This window comes from Mycteria americana, chromosome 3, assembly GCF_035582795.1.
Source record: "Mycteria americana isolate JAX WOST 10 ecotype Jacksonville Zoo and Gardens chromosome 3, USCA_MyAme_1.0, whole genome shotgun sequence".
In the NCBI taxonomy this organism is placed as follows: domain Eukaryota; kingdom Metazoa; phylum Chordata; class Aves; order Ciconiiformes; family Ciconiidae; genus Mycteria; species Mycteria americana.
The window spans coordinates 46,830,926-46,849,610 of record NC_134367.1 but is presented as its reverse complement, the minus strand read 5'-3'; the positions used below and the strand labels follow the sequence as shown (position 1 = coordinate 46,849,610).

The 18,685-nt window shown below is 55.4% G+C and overlaps 1 protein-coding gene across 1 annotated transcript; it reads right to left on the bottom strand.

Moving 5' to 3' along the window:
• Positions 1 to 7,607: 7,607 nt before the first annotated feature.
• On the bottom strand, positions 7,608 to 14,723 carry PRDM13 (PR/SET domain 13). The gene is made up of 4 exons (XM_075497157.1): positions 14,583 to 14,723; positions 12,654 to 12,785; positions 12,435 to 12,555; positions 7,608 to 9,100 (listed from the first exon to the last, which is right to left on the bottom strand). The coding sequence occupies exons 1-4, from the start codon at positions 14,721 to 14,723 to the stop codon at positions 7,608 to 7,610; spliced, it is 1,887 nt and encodes a 628-aa protein (XP_075353272.1).
• Between the last annotated feature and the right edge of the window lie 3,962 nt (positions 14,724 to 18,685).

Below are 18,685 nucleotides of genomic sequence, written 5' to 3'. Positions count from 1 at the left end.
AAGCAAAAAAGGATCTGTTCCTTTTCTTACACAATACATCTTAATTGGTAAAACGTATTCCTGTTTTTACAAATGTGTAGCTTGACTTTAAACATAACGAGCATTTGAAAAGAACCATTTGAGGAAACCCTTCTAACTATGGATTCTCATTTACTATTAGTTTCTGCACTGCATTAAAATTCATTTATTTCCAAAACACTAAGCTGAGAGCAAGAAGCAGGAAGGTTTTGTTTGAAGTGTGGTGAATCAGACCTTTGTGGAAGAGATGCATATAATCAGAGATAAGGGTTATGTTTTATAGATAAATTCTTCTAATTTAAGATAAACATTGGATTTAATAATTCAGACAAATCATTCTCTATATCATCACATAGTGTTTTAATGTGCTAATTATATTTTTCAACTGTTTTATATATAACCTTACAATGGGTCATTTTTTTCATTAGCTCTGACAAAAGCATGAGATATCATTCCCAACAAATTTCATTCAGGAGCAAAAGTTATACATTTCTTCCTATTTATTACTGAATTAAATATATATATATTCCTGAAATTCTAAGTGTCTCTATCTCTTTTTAAAGTTTTTGGAAGGTTGTGGCATAGAGGCATATTGTAAAATTAATACAGGCTGCCTCAAAAAATTAAGCTTAAGCAACTTTGTTGCCCCATATGACACTAAAATTAATTCATCCAGTAACTTAACTTTTCTTCATTTCTTGAATAGCTAAGCTGCCTCATTTGACTTTAACATACAATCTGTTACGGAACCACTGAAATCATTTAATATACAGTTTACAGTTTCTTAAGTCTCTCACACTAAAGCATTGAAAAATCATTTTGCTTCCTCCCTCTGCTTTGTCCAAAAGGCACTATTCTTAGCAAGCTGGCTGTCAGCAATACAAACCAAAGGGATGTTAAATTAAGTTTCTGCTTTAAAAACAGAAAGGAAAAAAAGAAAAACAGCCCACAAAATTTCCGTGTAGTGATGCAGTGAATTCTGGTCTGTGCAAAGCTGAAGTAGTTTTCCTTATGGGTGCTGACCCAAAGGCAACTATCACTGTGGGCCACCGGGTGCTGCATGCCCCAACCAGAATCCTGCCTGAACTCAGACCAGAGGCTGAAGATGGTCCCCAGAGTCCTTTGTTTCAATCAAAAAATGTCTATTTTGCTTATTTCTACAAGGAGGGGTTCTCTCAACAGATAAAAAGCACAAAATGTAGGCCAACCATCAGACGCATAGCTATTTGGACACAATTTTAAGTTGCTGCTTAGCTGCAATTGTGCATTCTCAACAGGATGCTTCAGCCCTGTGCTGTGGCTAGCAGGATCTTTGGTGAAGTACCTCTGAAAACCCCAGAGTATCCAGCCTCTTTGATTTTTCAATAAATATACTAAAAAAATACACTCTCTGCTTTTTCGAGAATTTCTTTTGGCAAGCTACTGCATAGTTTAGAGTACTGGAAAATGGAAAAGTGACCCACCAGCAGGTTTTACAAACTACAAAGTATAAAGGCTTCACCACTGCCCATTCTTCCTCATGTTTTCCCCATGCAACTGTTTACTCACCTGCAATGAGGCTAAACAGCAAAAAAGCTACGAATTATTCCTCAGCACTCTGAACCTCAGTTTATTGATGTTGTTTTTGTAAATCACGTTTTCTCCATTTCAGAGTGGGACTCCAAATTACCTGGTACCAAACCACTCTCCTCAGGAGCAAGCAGTCTACAATTTCTAAAAAAGAATACAAACCCAAGCCCTTCCATTATCCTTGAAACAGGATAATACATTCCAGAGCAGAACAGATAAAAAATTATGAAACATTAAATACCAAAAAACCACACCCAGCTGCAAGTCTACAGAAAAACCTTGTGAACTCTGCTCATAGTTTTCCATAATATTTCAGAATATGGGCTCTAAAGGTAGCTAAATGTACATCTCACATCTAGTGATCCATTTCTTCAGCTATGGTTATGGTTTTTTTCAGTTGCTAAGAAACTTCTTTCTCCTGTTTCTTGTAAAATACAAGCTTATGACATCCGACATGCTGTAGGGAATCATTCTTCATTGGATTGACTTGGAATATACCTGAAAGCATTTTGTTGCTCCTAGATTTTATCTGCTATGGTCCAATGAACTCCAGTGAGCTTGAACCCGACCTTGGCATGTTGCTCTTTACCTTCAGGTGATAACTCAGAAAGTAACTGCTCACAGTCAAGTTTAAAATCATTCTTTTCAGGCAGTTTTGAGGGAAACAAAAAGATCAAAAACAATCCTTGACCTTCACCATTCCCTGACCTGAAGCCAAGCGCAGTTAGACTTTCTCCCATCCCCATGTCTCCTTGTCACATAGGAAGTTTGAATCCAAGGCTTGCTGCTCATTTCATCAAGTGCAGGTCTGGGGATTCTTTTTTGTGTTGAAAATACAGCTTACAAATATAGCAACTATTTCAAAATGTACTTCCAAGCACGTAACTTTTAGTGAAAATAGAAAAACGGTTCCCTAGAAATATTTTCGGCCTGAATGCCCCCAAATGAATTCATAGGCTTTTCTGAATCAATAACTAGTTTCTTTGCCACATCAGAGGTGTGGCCTGAGAAAAGGACCCTTAAGAACATGCACATTTTCATACCTGTAGCAGAGCTTTCTGATCAGATCACATCTGTGCATGTGTGAATTTAAAATATGAGCTTAATGCGAAAAGCTTTGCAACTATATCCCTTTAAGTATATAGAGCCACTGCCTTGCTCAGAAGTGATCGAGTCCTCCCTGAGTCTTGTACTAGCAACCAGTCCAAAACCTAAATTCATTTGCATTACAGCACACCACATCTATCTCACCTATATGTGAAAGAACTTGGCAAATTTTAAATCAGTCCCACGAGTTTCACTGGGAAGAGCAGGTATTCAACACCTTTGCAAAATCAGGTAATTTGATGAGTTGTTTAAAGCTGTAGACTCTAGTCTTGTGTTTAAGCCCATTCAGGAAGTTTAGAGGAGTGAGACCTAGATCCCTGGTCTGTAAGACCCTGCCCTACAGCTTAGTCATTCACGGTGCCATTGATGTCCCATGTGCATCCTCGGACTATGGACACAACAGTAATTACAGCATTAACTAATGAGATATATGGCCGCGTTTCATACCGAAATCAAGATTGGTCGGAAACCAAGACTACCCCCAAGATCCTTACAATCCGCTTCTTGGCAATGCTTTGCACCTCCTGCCAGATGCACCCAGACTTCTTGATGCTGTTTCTATGAACAAGCGAACATAGGGCAAGTCAAAAATCACCACCACTGTTTCTCAGATTTAAAAAATGAGAGGTTACTCAAATCAATTGTTTTTACAAGAATACCTGAGGCTGAGCATGCATTTTTGGAAACTGAAAGACCAGTTTCCAAAATGTTTAGACTAGTTTCTAATAATGTCCAAAAGCCATCCCAGTGTATGTATTCTTCTTTGCTCTTGACTTCCCGCAAGCAAATAATGTTCCATTCTTCACTTGCAAAATGCAGCTTTTCGTTATTCTCCATTAAACTTTACTCAGAAAACGTGGGTTCTCCCACAGAAAGTAAAAATAGGGAAATCTTCTCATTTAATCTCCATGGCCCTTGAGCAAACAAACCTCTCAATGAGTGATATTTAAAGGAGATAATTTTTCTTCAGCCTCACCACCGTTCTTTCTGCCTATGCTTTCCACTTTGCATGGATAAAACAGTATGCTTTGCTCATCTGGAAAGCTCTTTTTTCCTGTAAATGTGGTTAGTTATTTTCTCCATATTATAAAACGCAAAGGATATACTTGCTTTACTGCAGCTATCCATAATTACAAATTCAGAAACTAAAACCAGTTGTTGTTCTTTTTTTTTCCCAGTTGCAAACGGTAGTCACTATGGGCAGCCAGCCAGCCAGCAGCAATGGCAGACCTAGAGATGCTAAGAACGCAAAATCCAGAGCATGCTGTGCCGAGGCGGGGGCTGCAATCCGCTCAGCACGCACCCTACGACCTGCAGGTTTTTCATCTCCTTTCAGACCCCAATTTGCCTCCAGGGAAACCGAAGGAAGGAGGAACCGCCATGATGGGCGTGTGGTTTAACGACCCCACGAGCTGCAATCCACCAGGTCACAGGCAAACCCGCCGAGCCCACGGGAGGGTGCTCCTCGGCCTTCCCCCGCGCCCCGCCCGCCGGTGCCTCCACACCGCCTCGCTGCCTCCCGCACCGCCCCGGCCCCGCCGGCAACCGCAAGGCGGCGGCACGCACCGCGGCCTGGCCAATAGGGGCGCGGGCCACGGGAGAGCTCAGCCAATCAGCGTCCGCGCCGCCGGCCTGGGCCGGTGCTGCGGGAGGGCGCGGGGGCGGCTGGCGGCGCCTGGGACCCGCCGCCCCGGGGCCACCGCCCGCCCGGGGCCCGCGGCCCGGCAAAGGGCGAGCCCTCAGCTCCGCCCCGCGCCCGGCGGCGCGCTGCGAGGGGCGTGCCGGAGCCCCGGGGCGGCGGCTGCTGATCCGCGCCTGCTTTTCCCCCGAGCTGCTTCTTTCCGTGGTCCCGGCTGCAGCCCGGGCTTCCGGCGCTGCCCAAATCACGGAGGTTTCGGGAGAATATTGTCGCCTCATCCCTGGCCCGAGCGGGCCAATAAAACAAAATAAAACAAAATCGAATAAAACTAGAATAGAATAGAATAGAATAGAATAGAATAGAATAGAATAGAATTTAAAAACACGAGAAAATTAAAAAATAATAGTAAGCCGCCAGCTTTTCTCACGCGAGGGCTGTGGCAGGGCATGGCACAGCAGACAGATGGGAAGCCGCACCCGGGCGCGGCGGCCCCGCGCCGGAGCCGCGCCGTGCTCCCGCCTGCCCGGCTCCGCTGGGCCCGGCAGAGCCGCCCGGGGCGGCGGACAGCGCGGCCGGCAGCTCGGGCCGGGCAGCGCCGGCGGGAGAGCTCCGCCGGGCTTGTGCAGCGGCGCCGGAGCCGCGCCGGTGCGCACCCCGGGCGGGTGGCCGGAGCTCGCCCGCTGCCCTCGCACGGGGAGCCGGGAGACTCGGTGCTGGAGGGCGCGTCTCCGCTCGTCCTCCCTCGTCCCCCGTCGCAGGGATGGGGCCTGAAAATGAAACGTGGCAGAATTTCCCCCCGTGTCTCCTCCTGTGTTCTGTATTTCGATTTAGTCGCTGCATAGCAGTTAAAAAAAAAAAAAAAAAGGCAAAACATGTTTCGTTCTTTTTTTGTCGTTGTTCTCGACTTCGGTTGCTTGCGGTCGGTTACATTTAGTTCGGTTTGTGTTTTGTTTCGTAACTCAAAGACTACATTAATCTTTAGATCTACAGACCGTTAATTCACACAAATTGACTGCCCGGAGTACCTTTTTTTGTAAAGGTAGGCCAAGTATGACGATTTGGTAGGACGCTTCTATTAAAACACACAAACTCCACCGGCATGTAAATAATTCCCGGATCACAAGGGAATTATTATTCTCCCCTTCCCACGACCTCACAGCGTCCAGGATGCATCTCTCCCCGGCAGCAGCTCCATGGTGGGTGCCTTCCTTTGGGAAGGCAACAGATAAATATTGAAATAAAGAACCGGCCGGCTAAATTCCGGGTCCCGCTGCCGGTGCTATAAAGGACAACAGGATTCGTGACTCCACCGACAGACGAACAAGATCCCTCTCTCCGCAGGACAGACCTTTCCCATTTGCTTTCATGACAGAAACACAACTTGCGTCCTGGGACAAAAGCCAATCGAGTAAGTGGGTATTTAGTGCACTAGCCCAGACAAAAAAAAAAAAAAATCCTGAATCCTACAGCTTTTTGAATCTAAATCAAACCTTTAAAGGAAACCCAAGCCTGGCATTTGAATTCTCATTTCCTATTACTGTCAAGCACGTTTAGCCTTAAATGAGCAAACGGAGGAACAGCTTTGTATCTGAGATTCTTTCAGCTTTGTATCTCAGATTCTTTCAGATGCTGGAAGTGATTTGTTTGTATTTTACATTGCATCACTTACGTCCTGGACTGAAACAGGGCCCGATCCTGGCACCTCACAGCCTTCTAACTATCCGCATCAGTCGAAGAGATTTACCACCGGCTTCAGAGTTGCGAGCCAGGCAAAATCAAAGAGCGGGGCTCCCTCCCGCCTCCTCTGCCTGCCCGAGTGCAAACTCCCGGTGAACGCTCCAGCTCGGACCTGGGCGGGGAGAGCCTCACAGCGGCGGGTCACTTGTCGGCAGCCTCGCATCGCTTCGCCTGGTCACCTGGAGGATTTTCCAGGGGAAACAGATATTTTTCTGGCAGTCTTTTTTAAGCTGAACGCGTGTCAGGTTTTTCGTACCAACAGTATAAGGGGATTTTTTCCCTCAGATAAAAGTAGCAAGGATTCTAAAGAGGAGTGTTTGCAAAAGGGGCACGTTAGACAGAACACAAACAGATAAAGCAGAGCAACAATGTTCAGCCTTTAACATCTCTGCGCTGGCCCTGTGCAAAAGAAAATTGTTTTGCAGAAGTCGTAGGCATAGGGAAGAACGGATTGGATTTGGTGTGGGGTTTGCTGGTCTGTTTTGCTGAGTCAGAGAAGGAAAATACGAAATATTGAGCGGCAGACGAAATATTTGCCCCAGACGAAATATTTAGGGGCAAATTCTTTAGAGCTTGAGCCAAAGATGCTGAATACTGCGGGATCTGGGTCGAGCTCCCGATTGTCAGAAGCGTTATGGAGAAACACGAGATCCTGCTGACAGCACTTCAGTGAACAACTAGACAAACAGTAGTTTGTCAGTAACTTTATTTTTAAAAAAAAAATCGCATGACAAACTGGAACCAAGACCAAAATACTGTATCCACTGTACATCATTCATTAGAAAACAAACATACACCACATTTGTATTCTACCAAACAGAGAGTGTATTTCTTTTAAAATTATATAGTGCGTGCTTTTAGATTCATGCTTTTCAATATTTATTTTACATTTGTTACTCAAATATTATCTGTTATAAATAATTGCAACTTGATCAAATGGTGCACCTGTTATCGTACGCGAACCTCTTCAGTGCGGCAAGTGTGGCTTTTTGTTGCCTTTTTTTTTCCTTTCTTTCCAAAAAGCTGTTGGTATTGCTTTATTAGGACCCGAGAAAGCACATCTGAGGTGTCAAATAAAGTGTACAGATGCCAGAGGCGCTTGCAGACCCCGAACCGCCGCTGAGCCCCACGGCTCGGACCGCTGGAACAAGTGACGGGAGAGCACGTAGAAAAAACTCGTTTCCAAAAGGCACAATTTCCTCGACACAAAGGTACAATAAAAATATATGGCCACTGAAATACGGCGCCCATGGGGAAGCCGCGCCCGCCCGGTGGGATCCCGGGCCCGCCAGGGTTTCGCTCTCCCCCTCCCGGCCCTCTCCCGGCCCGGCGGCTGCAGCGCCGGGGGCGACGCCGCGGCGGGAGCCCGGGGACGCCGGCGACGGGCGCGCACTCCCGGCCGCCCCGCCGCCGGCGGGCGCTCCCCCGCGACACGGCCTCCCGTGGGACCGCCCCGGGAGGCCGGGAGCTCGGAGTCCGTGGGAGGGGGGGCTGCAGCGCGCACCCCGCCCCCGCCCCGCCCCGGCCGGCCCCCGCATCACTGCGGGCGGTTCCTGCTGCCGCTCTCCGGGTCGCTCTGGTCGTCGGTGAAGCAGACGTCCACGTCGCTCTCGTTGTCAGTCTTTTGCTCCTGCTCGGGGTGCGCGTAGCCAGAGTCACTCTTGTCCTCGGCCGCCTTGCCGAGGCTCTGCCCCGGGTGCCGGGACTTGACGTGCCGCTCCAGGTCGCGGCGCCGCACCAGCACCTTGCCGCAGTACTCGCAGCGGTAAGGCGTGTTGCCCTCGGCGTGCAGGCGGATGTGCTTGTTGAGGTTGCTGGGGTCCCCGAAGGGCCGCAGGCAGACCTTGCACTTGAGCGGCTTGTAGCCGGTGTGAGTCCGCATGTGGATCTTCAGCCCGTACTTGCGGGAGTACAGCTTCCCGCAGTAGAGGCAGAGGTGCCCGGTCTTGGGCTTCCCGCCGGCCGCCCCCGCCGCCCCCGCCGGCAGCGCGTCCAGCCGCCCGCGGCCCTTCTCGGCCGCCAGCTCGGAGAGCTGCTGCGTGTGCATGGCGATCTCCCGGTCGATGCTGGCCAGCGAGCCCAGCTCGGCGGCGTGCAGCCCCGCCGCCGGCCCCCCGAAGTACGACACCGACTCGGGGTACTTGAGGAGGCCGCCGAGGTGCAGCTTCAGCGGGTAGTAGGGCGCGGCGCCGTAGAGCAGCTCCCCGTTGTAGACGGTGAGCGGCATCACCGGCAGCCCGCACTCCCCCGCGTACGCCTTCAGCCCCTCGAAGGGCGGCAGCGCGAAGCGCTCCAGCGCGCCGCCGGGCAGAGGCGGGTAGCGGGCGGGCGGCAGCGCGGCGGCGGCGGGCAGCCCCCGCTCCACCTGCCGGAAGGCCGAGGCCTCCTCCAGGGGCGAGAGCAGCGGGAAGGCGCGCAGCCCGCCGCCGCACGCCAGCCCCGCCGCCGCCGCCGCCGCTGCCGCCGCCGCCGCCGCCGGGGGGGCGGCCTCGCCCGGCAGCGCCCCACACTTGGGCGGCGCCTCGGCGGCGGCGCGTCCCGCCTTCAGCCCCCCCAGCAGCTTGGAGAAGCCGAGGGCGGCGGCGCCCCGCGCCTCCTCCCGCAGCGGCCCGGCGGGGCGGAAGGCCGAGCGCGCCCCGGGGCAGAGCGCCAGCCCGTTGCCGCCCGCCGGCCCCAGCAGCGGCCCCGGCCCGCGGGCGGCCCCCACGCTCATGTCCAGGGCGCGCTCCTGCTCCTCCTTGCCCGCCGCCCGCTTGGGCGGCCCCGGCTTGCCGAGCGGCGGGGAGGCGGCGGCGGCCTCCCGCTTGACGGCCTCCCGCGGGCCGCAGCCGGGCGGCGGGTGGCCGCGCAGCGCGGCGGCCGGCGGCTCCTTGGGGGGGAGGCCGAAGGCGGCGGCTGCGGGCCGGCCGTGGTCGTGGTGGAGGAAGGGCCGGCCGTGGCTCAGCGCGCAGTGGAAGTGGACGTGGGCCTTGAGGCTGTTGGGGTACTTGAAGGTCCTCCAGCAGTACCAGCAGATGTACCGCTCCTCCCCTGCGGAGGCAAGCGGAGGGGCCCGTCAGCGGCGGCCGCGCCTCCCCCCGCATCCCCGCGCCTCCCCGCGCCCCCACCGCCCCGGCCCGCCCCGCCGTGCCGTGCCGTGCGGGCGCTGCGCGGTGCGGTGCGGGCTGCGCTCCCGCGGACGGGCCGCCGTGGCGCCGGGGGGGAGCAGCTGCTGCCGCGAGTCGTCTGTCGGGGGGCCCATCTGTTGGCGTTTGCAGGGGAGGTAGCGTATGTCAGGGAGTCGGCTGCACCGAACAAAGGCCAATCTAATGATCGTGAGCCCCTCATTACGCGGCGAGACAATATCCGATATGTATGGGCCATATGTAATCGTTCCCTTTCAGAGGACAATGCCCTTTGTGCCCCGTCCCCTAAACGTTTCGGCTTCTCTCAGGCGGAACAGACCTCGCTCGCCGCGGCTGTGGCGGCTGCCCGGCACCGCGGAGGCACAGGCTTCGCTCTCCCGCTCCGGACACTGCTTGCCGGGAGCGTCCTCCCAAGGAGGAGCATCCCCCCAGCCCCGACGGTGAAACGCTGCCTCTGAGGGCAACCTGTCTGTCTGGGTAGCTTCATATTCTTTCTCTCTCTCTTTCCTTATCTCTTTCTCTCTCTCTTTCCCTTCCTTCCTTCCTTTTCTTTCTTTCTATCTCTCTCTCCCCCTCTCCTCCTCTTCCCCTTCCCTTTCCCCTTCTCTCCTCTCTTTCTTCTCTCTCTTTTTCTGCCTGCATGTCTCCATCTCTCTCTCGTTCACCCCAGTCACTACAACACAGCCACAAGACGTTTCAGGAGCCCCCGGAGCTCCCCCGGGCTGCCGCCCACCCCGCCCGTCCCCAGCTGATCCGCACTCCTGAGTTAATGCACCGAAACGCCGAAGATGAGCCCCAGTGCCACACAGAAACGAGGGGCCCCTCCAGGCCTGGGGCCAGCTCCTCACTTTTCAGGGGGGTCCCCTGAGGGGCGACGGGGGTGAGACGGGGCACAAGCGGCCGGGGATGGGGGGGCTTCGGCCCTGCAGCAGCCGGGGGCCGGCGGGTCACGAGGCGGACACGCTGTCCGCAACCAGCCCCCCGAGAGGGCTTTTAAGGCAGCGTTTGGGCCGGGGATCAGCCGCTGCGGGTGAAACACGAAGTCGTCGTTCTCCGCGGGAAACTCGGGCGCGAACTCGCGTGGAAGGATCCGGCGCTGGTGCGTGTGTCTCGTCGCCTGCGTCCTTGCCGTCGTGCGCAGCCCTTCCTCGCTTGCCGTGTAGCGGCGGTCCCAGGCTGTGCAGCGTTACGAAGTCGTTGGATGTGGCTGTTCGCCCCGTCGAGGAGGGAGGGAGGCGGGAGCGTGTGTGCCCGGGCCCGGGTGGGGCAGCGGCCGCGGGAGGCGGAACCACGGCCGCCATCCCACCGCCGTGCATTGGAAAACGGGTAAAGGACCGGTACGGACCGAACGGCCACAGACCTCGGCGGGGTCCCTCCTCCTGCCTTCCTCTGCCTTCGCGGGTCTCTCCAGCGGCGCGGTTTGGCCCCACTTGTCCTCAGCAAAAGCGTGGCGGGACCGGCGGGACCGGCTGTCTCCCGAGCGCCACCGAGCCCGGCCCGGCGCTTTCCCCGGCTCAGCTCCAGTCCAGCAACCATTGCTCAGGGAAAAAAAAAAAAGTAAAAAAAGAAAAAAAAAAAGAAAGAAACGAAAACCATCCCTTTCTCATCACGGTGAACCCAAATAAATGGGGTCAAACACAGAAGATTTCCAAAGTTCTGTTTTGCTTTGTTTTTAAAAAAAATTCTCTGAATTTCTTCCGCCCTGGGTTGTTGTTGGTTTTTTGTTTTTTTTTTTTTTCCCAGCGTACTATCCTTAAAAGAAGAGCGCTTCAGCATTCTGCTACGCTTATTCTGAGTCCGTATTAATTAGTCTGGAAACTGTGGGGCCGGAGACACAGCAGGTCCGCAGGGTCAGTCTGCAACCGAGCCTCGCTTCGACGGGACGAAGAAGATGCCACACGCTGGGTGCCTCTCGCAGACCTGGGCTGTCTTGCCCTTATTTCCCCTGAGCAGCACTGGTACCCACCCACAGGCAAGGGCTGCTGGGCTGGGGGGGCAGAACCCGGCACCGTGTCCTCCTTCCTGCAGCCGAAACTTCGCCAGACCCCGGGCTTTTGGAGGGGGTGACCCTCTGCAGACCCACTCCCTCACTGCCCTTGGTGAGGGGGACAGAGAGGTGACCAAGAGTTCCTTTTGCGGGTATAGTTTTAGTGCAAGGAGGTATTCGGGCTCTTGCGCATCGCACCAGTCGGATGGGACGTGAGCTGCCAGCGCCCGGCGTTTCGGCAATCATCCCTCCAGGCCGGATCCCGATTACCCTGCGGAGTAGTCAGCCTTGAGGGGTGGGGAGGGCTCAGCCCCTCCCCGGATCGGGCCCTTGCTCCCTTCTCGGGGACTCCTCCAGGCTGAAGGATCTTCTGCGCCGGGCAGGAGCAGGTGGGGTCCCCCCGCCGCCAGCTGAGCGGGCTCGGCCCGAGGGGAGCGGGTGCCGCAGGTCGCGCCGAGCCCCCGCCGCCCCGGGGAGCGGCCGGACCCGGCCTCCCTCCCCCCGCCGGGCCGGGCAGCGGCGAGAGGGCCCAGGGATCAGCGGGAGCCCGAGCTTGCCGCCGGAGCAGCCCGACGGATGAACGCTGAGGGGTTTCCTCTTCTGTTCCCCCGTTTAGTGTGCTGCCGCCTTATCGGTTGTGCTAACATCGGTGTAATTCCAGCTAAGAATCAGCTTGCAGATTGAAACAAGCGGTCCCAGGCGGGTGTCTTCCCCTTCCCGATATCCTTGGATATCCTTATCTGAGTGTAAATTGACGCCGACTTAATTTTTACCTGATACATCCTAATTTACAGGGACTGCCCACTACCCTCGACTACGTGAATCTGTCCCTAAGATAACCTGAAAAGAGGCTCGGAAGCTCTGACCGAGGAACACGCAAGGTGAAAGCGCTATTTTGAAAACCCAGGAAGCCAAATTTCTGTCTCGCATGACAACACGAGCGTTGTTTCATAGAAATCCCATTTGCCTCTCAGGAGATCATTAAATTGTGCCCATGACGGAACGACTCGAGGCACGGGGGCCTTTCCATACGCTACCCAGTTAATAGATCACCCTTTAAATATAAGCAGATGGAGTCTTAGTTTAAAGGGTGGCAGGTTAAGAGTCCCTGCAGCTGTGCTGGCGTTAATTTTTCTGAGAGCCCACGTTTGCCTACCGCGGTTCGAGCTCCCAGCAAAGGTGTCAATTAGAGAGGGTTTGTTTTGTGTCATTTAATTTGGTTGCTCTGAAATGAACGCCCGCATCGGTATACCTTTCTCGTCGTGCGTCGGGGTGGCCGTGACGGGGATGTCAAACCACTGCGCCAGGGGGTTGGAGTACCAGACGGTGAGCTCCTCTCCCGGCTGGACATCTCGCAGCGCCCGGTAGAAAATCTGCGAGGGTGAGAAAGGAAACTTCTTCAGGAGGCTTGAGAGGGGAGGCAGGTGGCGGAGAGCGGTGCCAGGCCGGCCCGGAGCCGCGAGTGGGGTACCTGTCCTCCTGGCAGATCCGCAACAGCCTCCAGTGTCTGCTCCTGGGAGTTTCGGGCAGCCCGGATTAACCCTATCCACTCCAGAGCTGAGCTCCCGGCTTCATCCACTAACTCCCCTCTCACCATCCGCACCTGGAAGACAGGCGGCACCTCTGTCACTGCCACGCCAGACGAAACAGAAAGAAAGCAAAAATAAGCTTTCCCGTCCCCCTGCCTGCCTGCCCGCTCTGCCCTGCCCGGCGAGCCCGCTCTCACACAGCGGGCGGGTGTCTGGGCATCGCAGCTCGGAAGCAGCGGCGAGAGCATCGCGTTTTGCCGCCGGTTTGCCTCTTCCATCCTCACCCGCCTTTGGGTAGGACCTTCCTCTACTCGCAGGTGCCTCGGGAGAGCTGCGGCTGGCCCGGAGGCCAGCAAGCCTCCGGAGGCCAGCAACCCCCCGGAGGGGCTTGCTGCTCCGCGGGGGTAAGGGGGGAAGAGCCCGGGCCCGGCGGGGACCTGCAGCACTGCGAGGGGAAAAGGGATTTTTCCCTTGGGTCGCACGGGCCCAAGCGCACGTTGTTCGGTAGCAGCTGCCGCATTTAGCTTAACGCTGTATTAAACCCCCAGGTAAGATGCTATTTTTTTTTGAAGGGTTTGTGCAGCCTCTGAGTCCGTGCAAAACAATTGCGACATACACGACTTGTCGGGAGACGAGGAGGGTGAAAGGGGAGAGGATGCTGCTTAGCTACCAAGTCTCTGTAGCCCCATACTTCATAATCTGCTTGCCCATACAAAGAGAAAATGAAGTGCCCGTTCCCTGAATGACCGTGCAATAAAAGTCATCGGAACAAAGCAGTCTAAGGCGAGAAACCAAGGGAGCCAGATGAGAAATAAATTTGAGTGGGCTGGCAGAGCGTTTAAAAACAATTAAAGGGCATTAAAAATCCGAGCGGAACGCGTGAGCCGCGGCTGCCCGGGGGGTGGAAGGAGGGGTCTCATCCGCAGCCCCCTGCAGAGCCCGATGGACGGGGCGAGTAACCTTCACCGCCTCCTCCTCGCTCCTTCCCGGCTCGGACATCGACTGACCCCGGAGCCGGTAGCCGGGTGGCCGTCACCCCCTCCCGCTCCGGCTGTGCGGCTTGTTTGCGGCTCCGGGGCTAGGAGCTGGCTTGCGAGGAGGCCGAGCTGTGCTCCGCCGGGCGATGGGCTGCCCCGACACCGGCAACCCGTGCCCCGCCGCCGCCCCCGGGGGAGCCCCGGCCCGCTCGCCCCGCGCTCCCCTCCGGCCCCAGCCAAAGGACCCGCTGGACCGGCGGCCGAGGAAAGGGATATGCCGGGGGGGGGGGGGGGGACACACACGACATAAACCCGGGCCAAACGCAGAAATAAATCGGTGCGTCTGCCGCTCCCCCTGCTCCTTCCCCGGACAAAACCCGGGGGCTGTGAAAGCCGCATGCCCCCGTCTCGCCGGGGCTGCAGGGGCGAGGAGCCAGCCGTGGCACGTCCTGGCCCTGCCGGGGAAGGGGCAATGCCCGAGTGAGCGGAGCCTCGCGGGGCGGGGGCCGGGCGGCGGGACCAGCGCCCTCCGGCACCGGGCACCGGGCACGGGGCTGCGGCGGCGCTTGCAGCGCGTCTGTGTCCGAGGCGGGGGCGCGTCCGCTCCTCCGGGAGAGCCGCCGGGGCCCCTGGCCTCGCCGCGGAGGCCGGCCGGGCTAGCGGGGCCCCGGCGCCGGTGAGGAGGGGGAGAGGGCACGGGCGGGCAGGCTTTCCCGGCGAAGCCACGAGGAGACATCCCGGGAGGCTCTGGAAGCGCTTCCCTTTCCTGGCTCGCTCTAAGGAGGGAGGATCGAAGCGAGAGGGGGGAAGAGCAGCCTCTTCTCCCAAGCCGGCTTCCCGCGGGTCAACGAGAGAGCGAGGTCCAGCGGTGCAGGAGAGGCGGTAGGAAAATACCTTTTTTTTGGGTCCTGGCTCCCTGCGGTCTGACAGGTACTTGCCCAGTTTGAAGATGCCCGGCACAGGACCCAGCCGCAGCCCCGCCGGGATGCAGCTCTCCGCGCTCACGCTGATGGCCGGCGCTCTGCTGGTTTGCATCGCTGCCTCTGGGTGCGAGCGCTCGGGAACCCCAACTACTTAAGGGGGCCGGAGTGACAGCGGCGGGCGGCGGGCGGGAGGATGAGCACCGGCCTATCTCCGCCCGCAGAGTGACGCGGCCGCGTGTGGACGGCGGCTTTTCAACGGGAGCAGGAGGGGTACCCCTTGGCAGGGGGATGCTCTGGGGCGCGGAGTTCGGTGAGAGAGTTTGGCTCCTCGAGCAGCTGCGGAGTCCCATCCAAGAGGGTCACATGGAGCCTTTCCCTAACCCTCCTGCATAATCAGGCGGAGTGAATGGCTGGCAGACAAAGGGCCAGGCGACCTTCCCATTCCTAAAAATCCAATTTGTCAAGGGCAAAGAAAAGGCGCTGGTGAATCAAAGGTCTGGAGGGACCATTAATCCTCAGCATGGGGTATTGTCCCCGAGACAGTTACGATATTTTAAGTGACAAATCCACTGTATAATTTCTCCATAAATTTTACTTCCTTTTATTGTTCCTCGACAAACCAGTTTTGGAAAATAAGTGACTATTTTAAGTCTACTTGGCTGAGCCTTTTGAGGTTTAATATACTTCAAAGATTTTTAATTCTCTTCCCTTGGCTTTATTGTAAAGGAGATTAAACAAAGAGATGGGGAATGTTTTGAGGACTTGTTAACTTCTATTGATTCCCGGCGTGTGCCATACAGAAATTGGGCAGGTACTTGATGGGAAAACACCAGAAAATACCTACACTTTTTTTTTTTTTTTAAAGAACGACCATATTACCATTTCAGTGGGTTGGTTTCAGGCCAGTAATCTGTTCAGAAGAGCTTTGATCCTTAAGGAGGATGAATAGCACAAAATATGAGCCGCCGTAGCCCCTGTAAAACACAAACCGCTGCATCTGCGAGGGCTGGGGAAGCTGTGCCTGTAGTTGGTGCGATTAAGGAGTAGAGACGGGAGGAAATAGAGACATACAGCCACCAGGAAACAGGGAGGCACGGCCAGCAGATAACACAGATGTCTAGCGAACAGCGTGCAGCTGGATTCCTCGTTTAATACGTCCACAGGTTCCTCTCCCACACGCAAAATCGCTTGCACCGAGGCTGCTTTCGGAGGTGGAACCTACAAAAAGCGACTGTAAATAAAGCCAGAACGAAGCCACTCGAACAAAGTGCGTCTATGGCCCTCCTCTTCGCATAAATATTTTAATTAAGGTACAACGAGGCGCTAGGGTTAAGTCACCTTATAATTCCGGCTGGGTAAATGTCCCAAGAATTTCCCAGGAGCTGAAAAGGAAAGGTGTGCGACTTTTTTCTTACGCACATGCAACAGTCCAGATGTGCGTGTCAGACCAAAGAGCATAGTAACAAATTCAATTTCCCACTTTCGCTTTTACAGTCCTGCCTAATTCCCCGCTAGCAGGTTTTCTCTGCTCCATACCTCGTAACTCTCCAAAAAGAAGATTTCTGAACCTTTCTCCTGCGGAGAAGTTGCACATGCAGATTTTATCCATCGCTTTCAGAATTGCAGATACGGAGGGTTTTGGTTTTTGGTTTTTTTTCCCTGCCGTTGTTGTAATAGTCAGACCTAATAAATCTCAAAAGAAAACCCAAAAAGCTGCGCTCGGAGGTGTATCTGCCGAGAGGTGCCAGGTAACTGAGCGGGCTCTTCTCAACTAACGCCGCTTTCTGCGGGATAAACCTTGGCACGTCTCTTTCGATGTGATCGATAGTGTGGGCTTTACTCTGGATTTGTTTGCCGCCGTCACGCGTGGCACCGTGGGAGCAAGGGCCACAGGGATGCGCAGGGGGGACGAGAGGGATTTCGACCCGGTTCGCGTCTCACGGGTCGGCAATGGCAAAGACGCGCTTTCCCCTCTCCCTGCCCGGCACCGCGCCAGGAGAGCACGGACAGCTCAGCCGGGCGCGTCGGGGCTGCTGCCGCCGTGACATTTGCCCACGCCGGTCGCCGCTTGCGCCCGCTGCCAGCCGGCTGCCCTCCGCAAGGCACCGGCGTCTACTCACACAGTCGCGGCGAGCCCTGCAATGTCAGCATCCCCGCAAGGTCAGCGTCCCCGCAAGGTCAGCGTCCCTGCTGAGACCAGCGGGCAGCGAGGGGCTGTGGCCGCACCGCCCGTTCCGCCCTCGGCGCTGCCCGCGGGCGCTGGGCGGGGAGAGCGGGGCTCTCCGGGCCGGTCGGGACAGGACCGGACCGGGACGGGACGGGGACGGGACGCGGACGGGGCGCTGCCGCCGCCTGCTCCGGGGGCCGCTGGCCGGCACTGAACCCGCGTGGGCCGTGGATGCATTTTTAGTAATGATACATACGAGGTGAATGTGGCTCCTGCCCCCAGCAGCATCGATGACCACCGACGGCACCTCTCCGGGGTGCAATGGCAGGGACCGTCCCCGGAGCCGGGGGGTTCTCTTTCACTTCAGGGAAGGAAGGCGTGGGGGGAGAGGATGTGGGGAACTGAAGATGACCCCTTTGATCAGCGGCCTGAATGGGGAAAAAAGGATAAACAAGAAGTTGAGGGCAATAAATTTAAGCCATGAACATGTCCCTGTAACCTCTGGCCTGGCCACTTGAGGATGAGACCGGGTCGAAATTCCGGGAGCCGCAGAGGTAGGGAGAGGGCTTTCAAGGCGACCAAGGTACCCTACTGCTCCGCCTCGGGAGCCGCTCCCTCCCGGGCCTTAATGAGTCAAAAAGCGTGAACGACACGCGAACAATTTTATCAATAGGACCATGTAAAGGCCGACTGTGAGGAAAGTTATTTATTAATATAGCCGATTGTGGCTGGTTCCCATCCACTCAGAAAAGAAAAGCCCTTGCTCTGGAAGCATTCACACCAGTTCTCCAATTTTTATTCTGTCCTGTGGCTCAAAGTTGAAGTTCCCCAAGTGAAATAAATTGTCCACAAAAGAGGAAAGGAACCACATTTTCTTTTATTTTTCCTTCCCTAAAAAGGAAGGGTGAAACCGATCTAATGTGCCCACTGGAGCAAGATGCAGCATGAAAGGCCGGGTGTTAAAAGTAAAAGCAGCCTTTGGAGCAAATGGGATGGAAAATTAAATGAAATTAAATAGCTTGAACGACCGTATTGTCCCTTATTAAAAAGACACATTAATTACATGGTTTCAGCTTTATTCAAAGACAATGTTTAGGCTCAATCAAAACATTCCACTATCGCTCTTTATATACCTAAACCGGGCTACTAGAGGCACCATTAAAGCCAGATCACTTTTGCCCAGAGATGCGACGAAAGTTATTTTCCTCGGCGGCCCTTATTGATGCCCACCGCTGAACTGCCGGTGCCCCTGAGTAACGCTTTGGCACACTGTTCTCCCTGATTTAACAGGTTGCCCCATAATGAGGCATGAATGTTAAGGAACAACAGCCATCCAAAGCGGCACAGTTGCAGAGAGCAATGTCCCACCAGGGAGCTCCATTCAGACCATCAAGCCGCTGCGGCACAGAGAAGGTTCAACACCACATTCAGACCAGCATGAATGCCTGGATGCAGGGCCCGGCCCATTCTGCCGCCGAGCACCGCAGCGGAGGCTTGAACAAAATGCTGCAAGTTCATTCAGCAGGCCATCCTCCGCCGGGACAGCCCGGCCGGCGGCTCCCGGGCTGACCTTTTCCCGAAGCGGCTTTGCCCCGCCGAGGCGGCCCTTCCCCAGGCTGCGGGACGGGCCGGCCCGGGGCTCCCGCCCTGCCCGGCCCGGCCCCGGGCTCCCCAGCCTGCCCCCCCAGACCCGGGGCTCCGGCCCGCGCCCGCCGCCACGGCCCCGCCGCGAGTGGATGGGGATGCGAGGGAGGGGGCTGAGGGCGGGGGAGGCTTGCTGAGACCCCGAAACGTGGAAATCCCGGCCGGAGAGAGCAACACGGCCTGAACGTCTTTTCTCTTTTATTTTTCTCTCTTTCTCTCTTTCTCTCTTTCTCTCTTTCTCTCTTTCTTTCTCTCTTTCTCTT

Excerpts from the sequence above, each read along its gene's own strand:
- PRDM13 (XM_075497157.1), bottom strand. The coding sequence starts at position 14,723 with ATGCAAACCAGCAGAGCGCCGGCCATCAGCGTGAGCGCGGAGAGCTGC. Across the intron at positions 12,556-12,653 it reads CGGATCTGCCAGGAGGACAG|ATTTTCTACCGGGCGCTGCG; the intron begins GTACCCCACTCG and ends TCACCCTCGCAG. Across the intron at positions 9,101-12,434 it reads CCCGACGCACGACGAGAAAG|GGGAGGAGCGGTACATCTGC; the intron begins GTATACCGATGC and ends TTGCCTCCGCAG.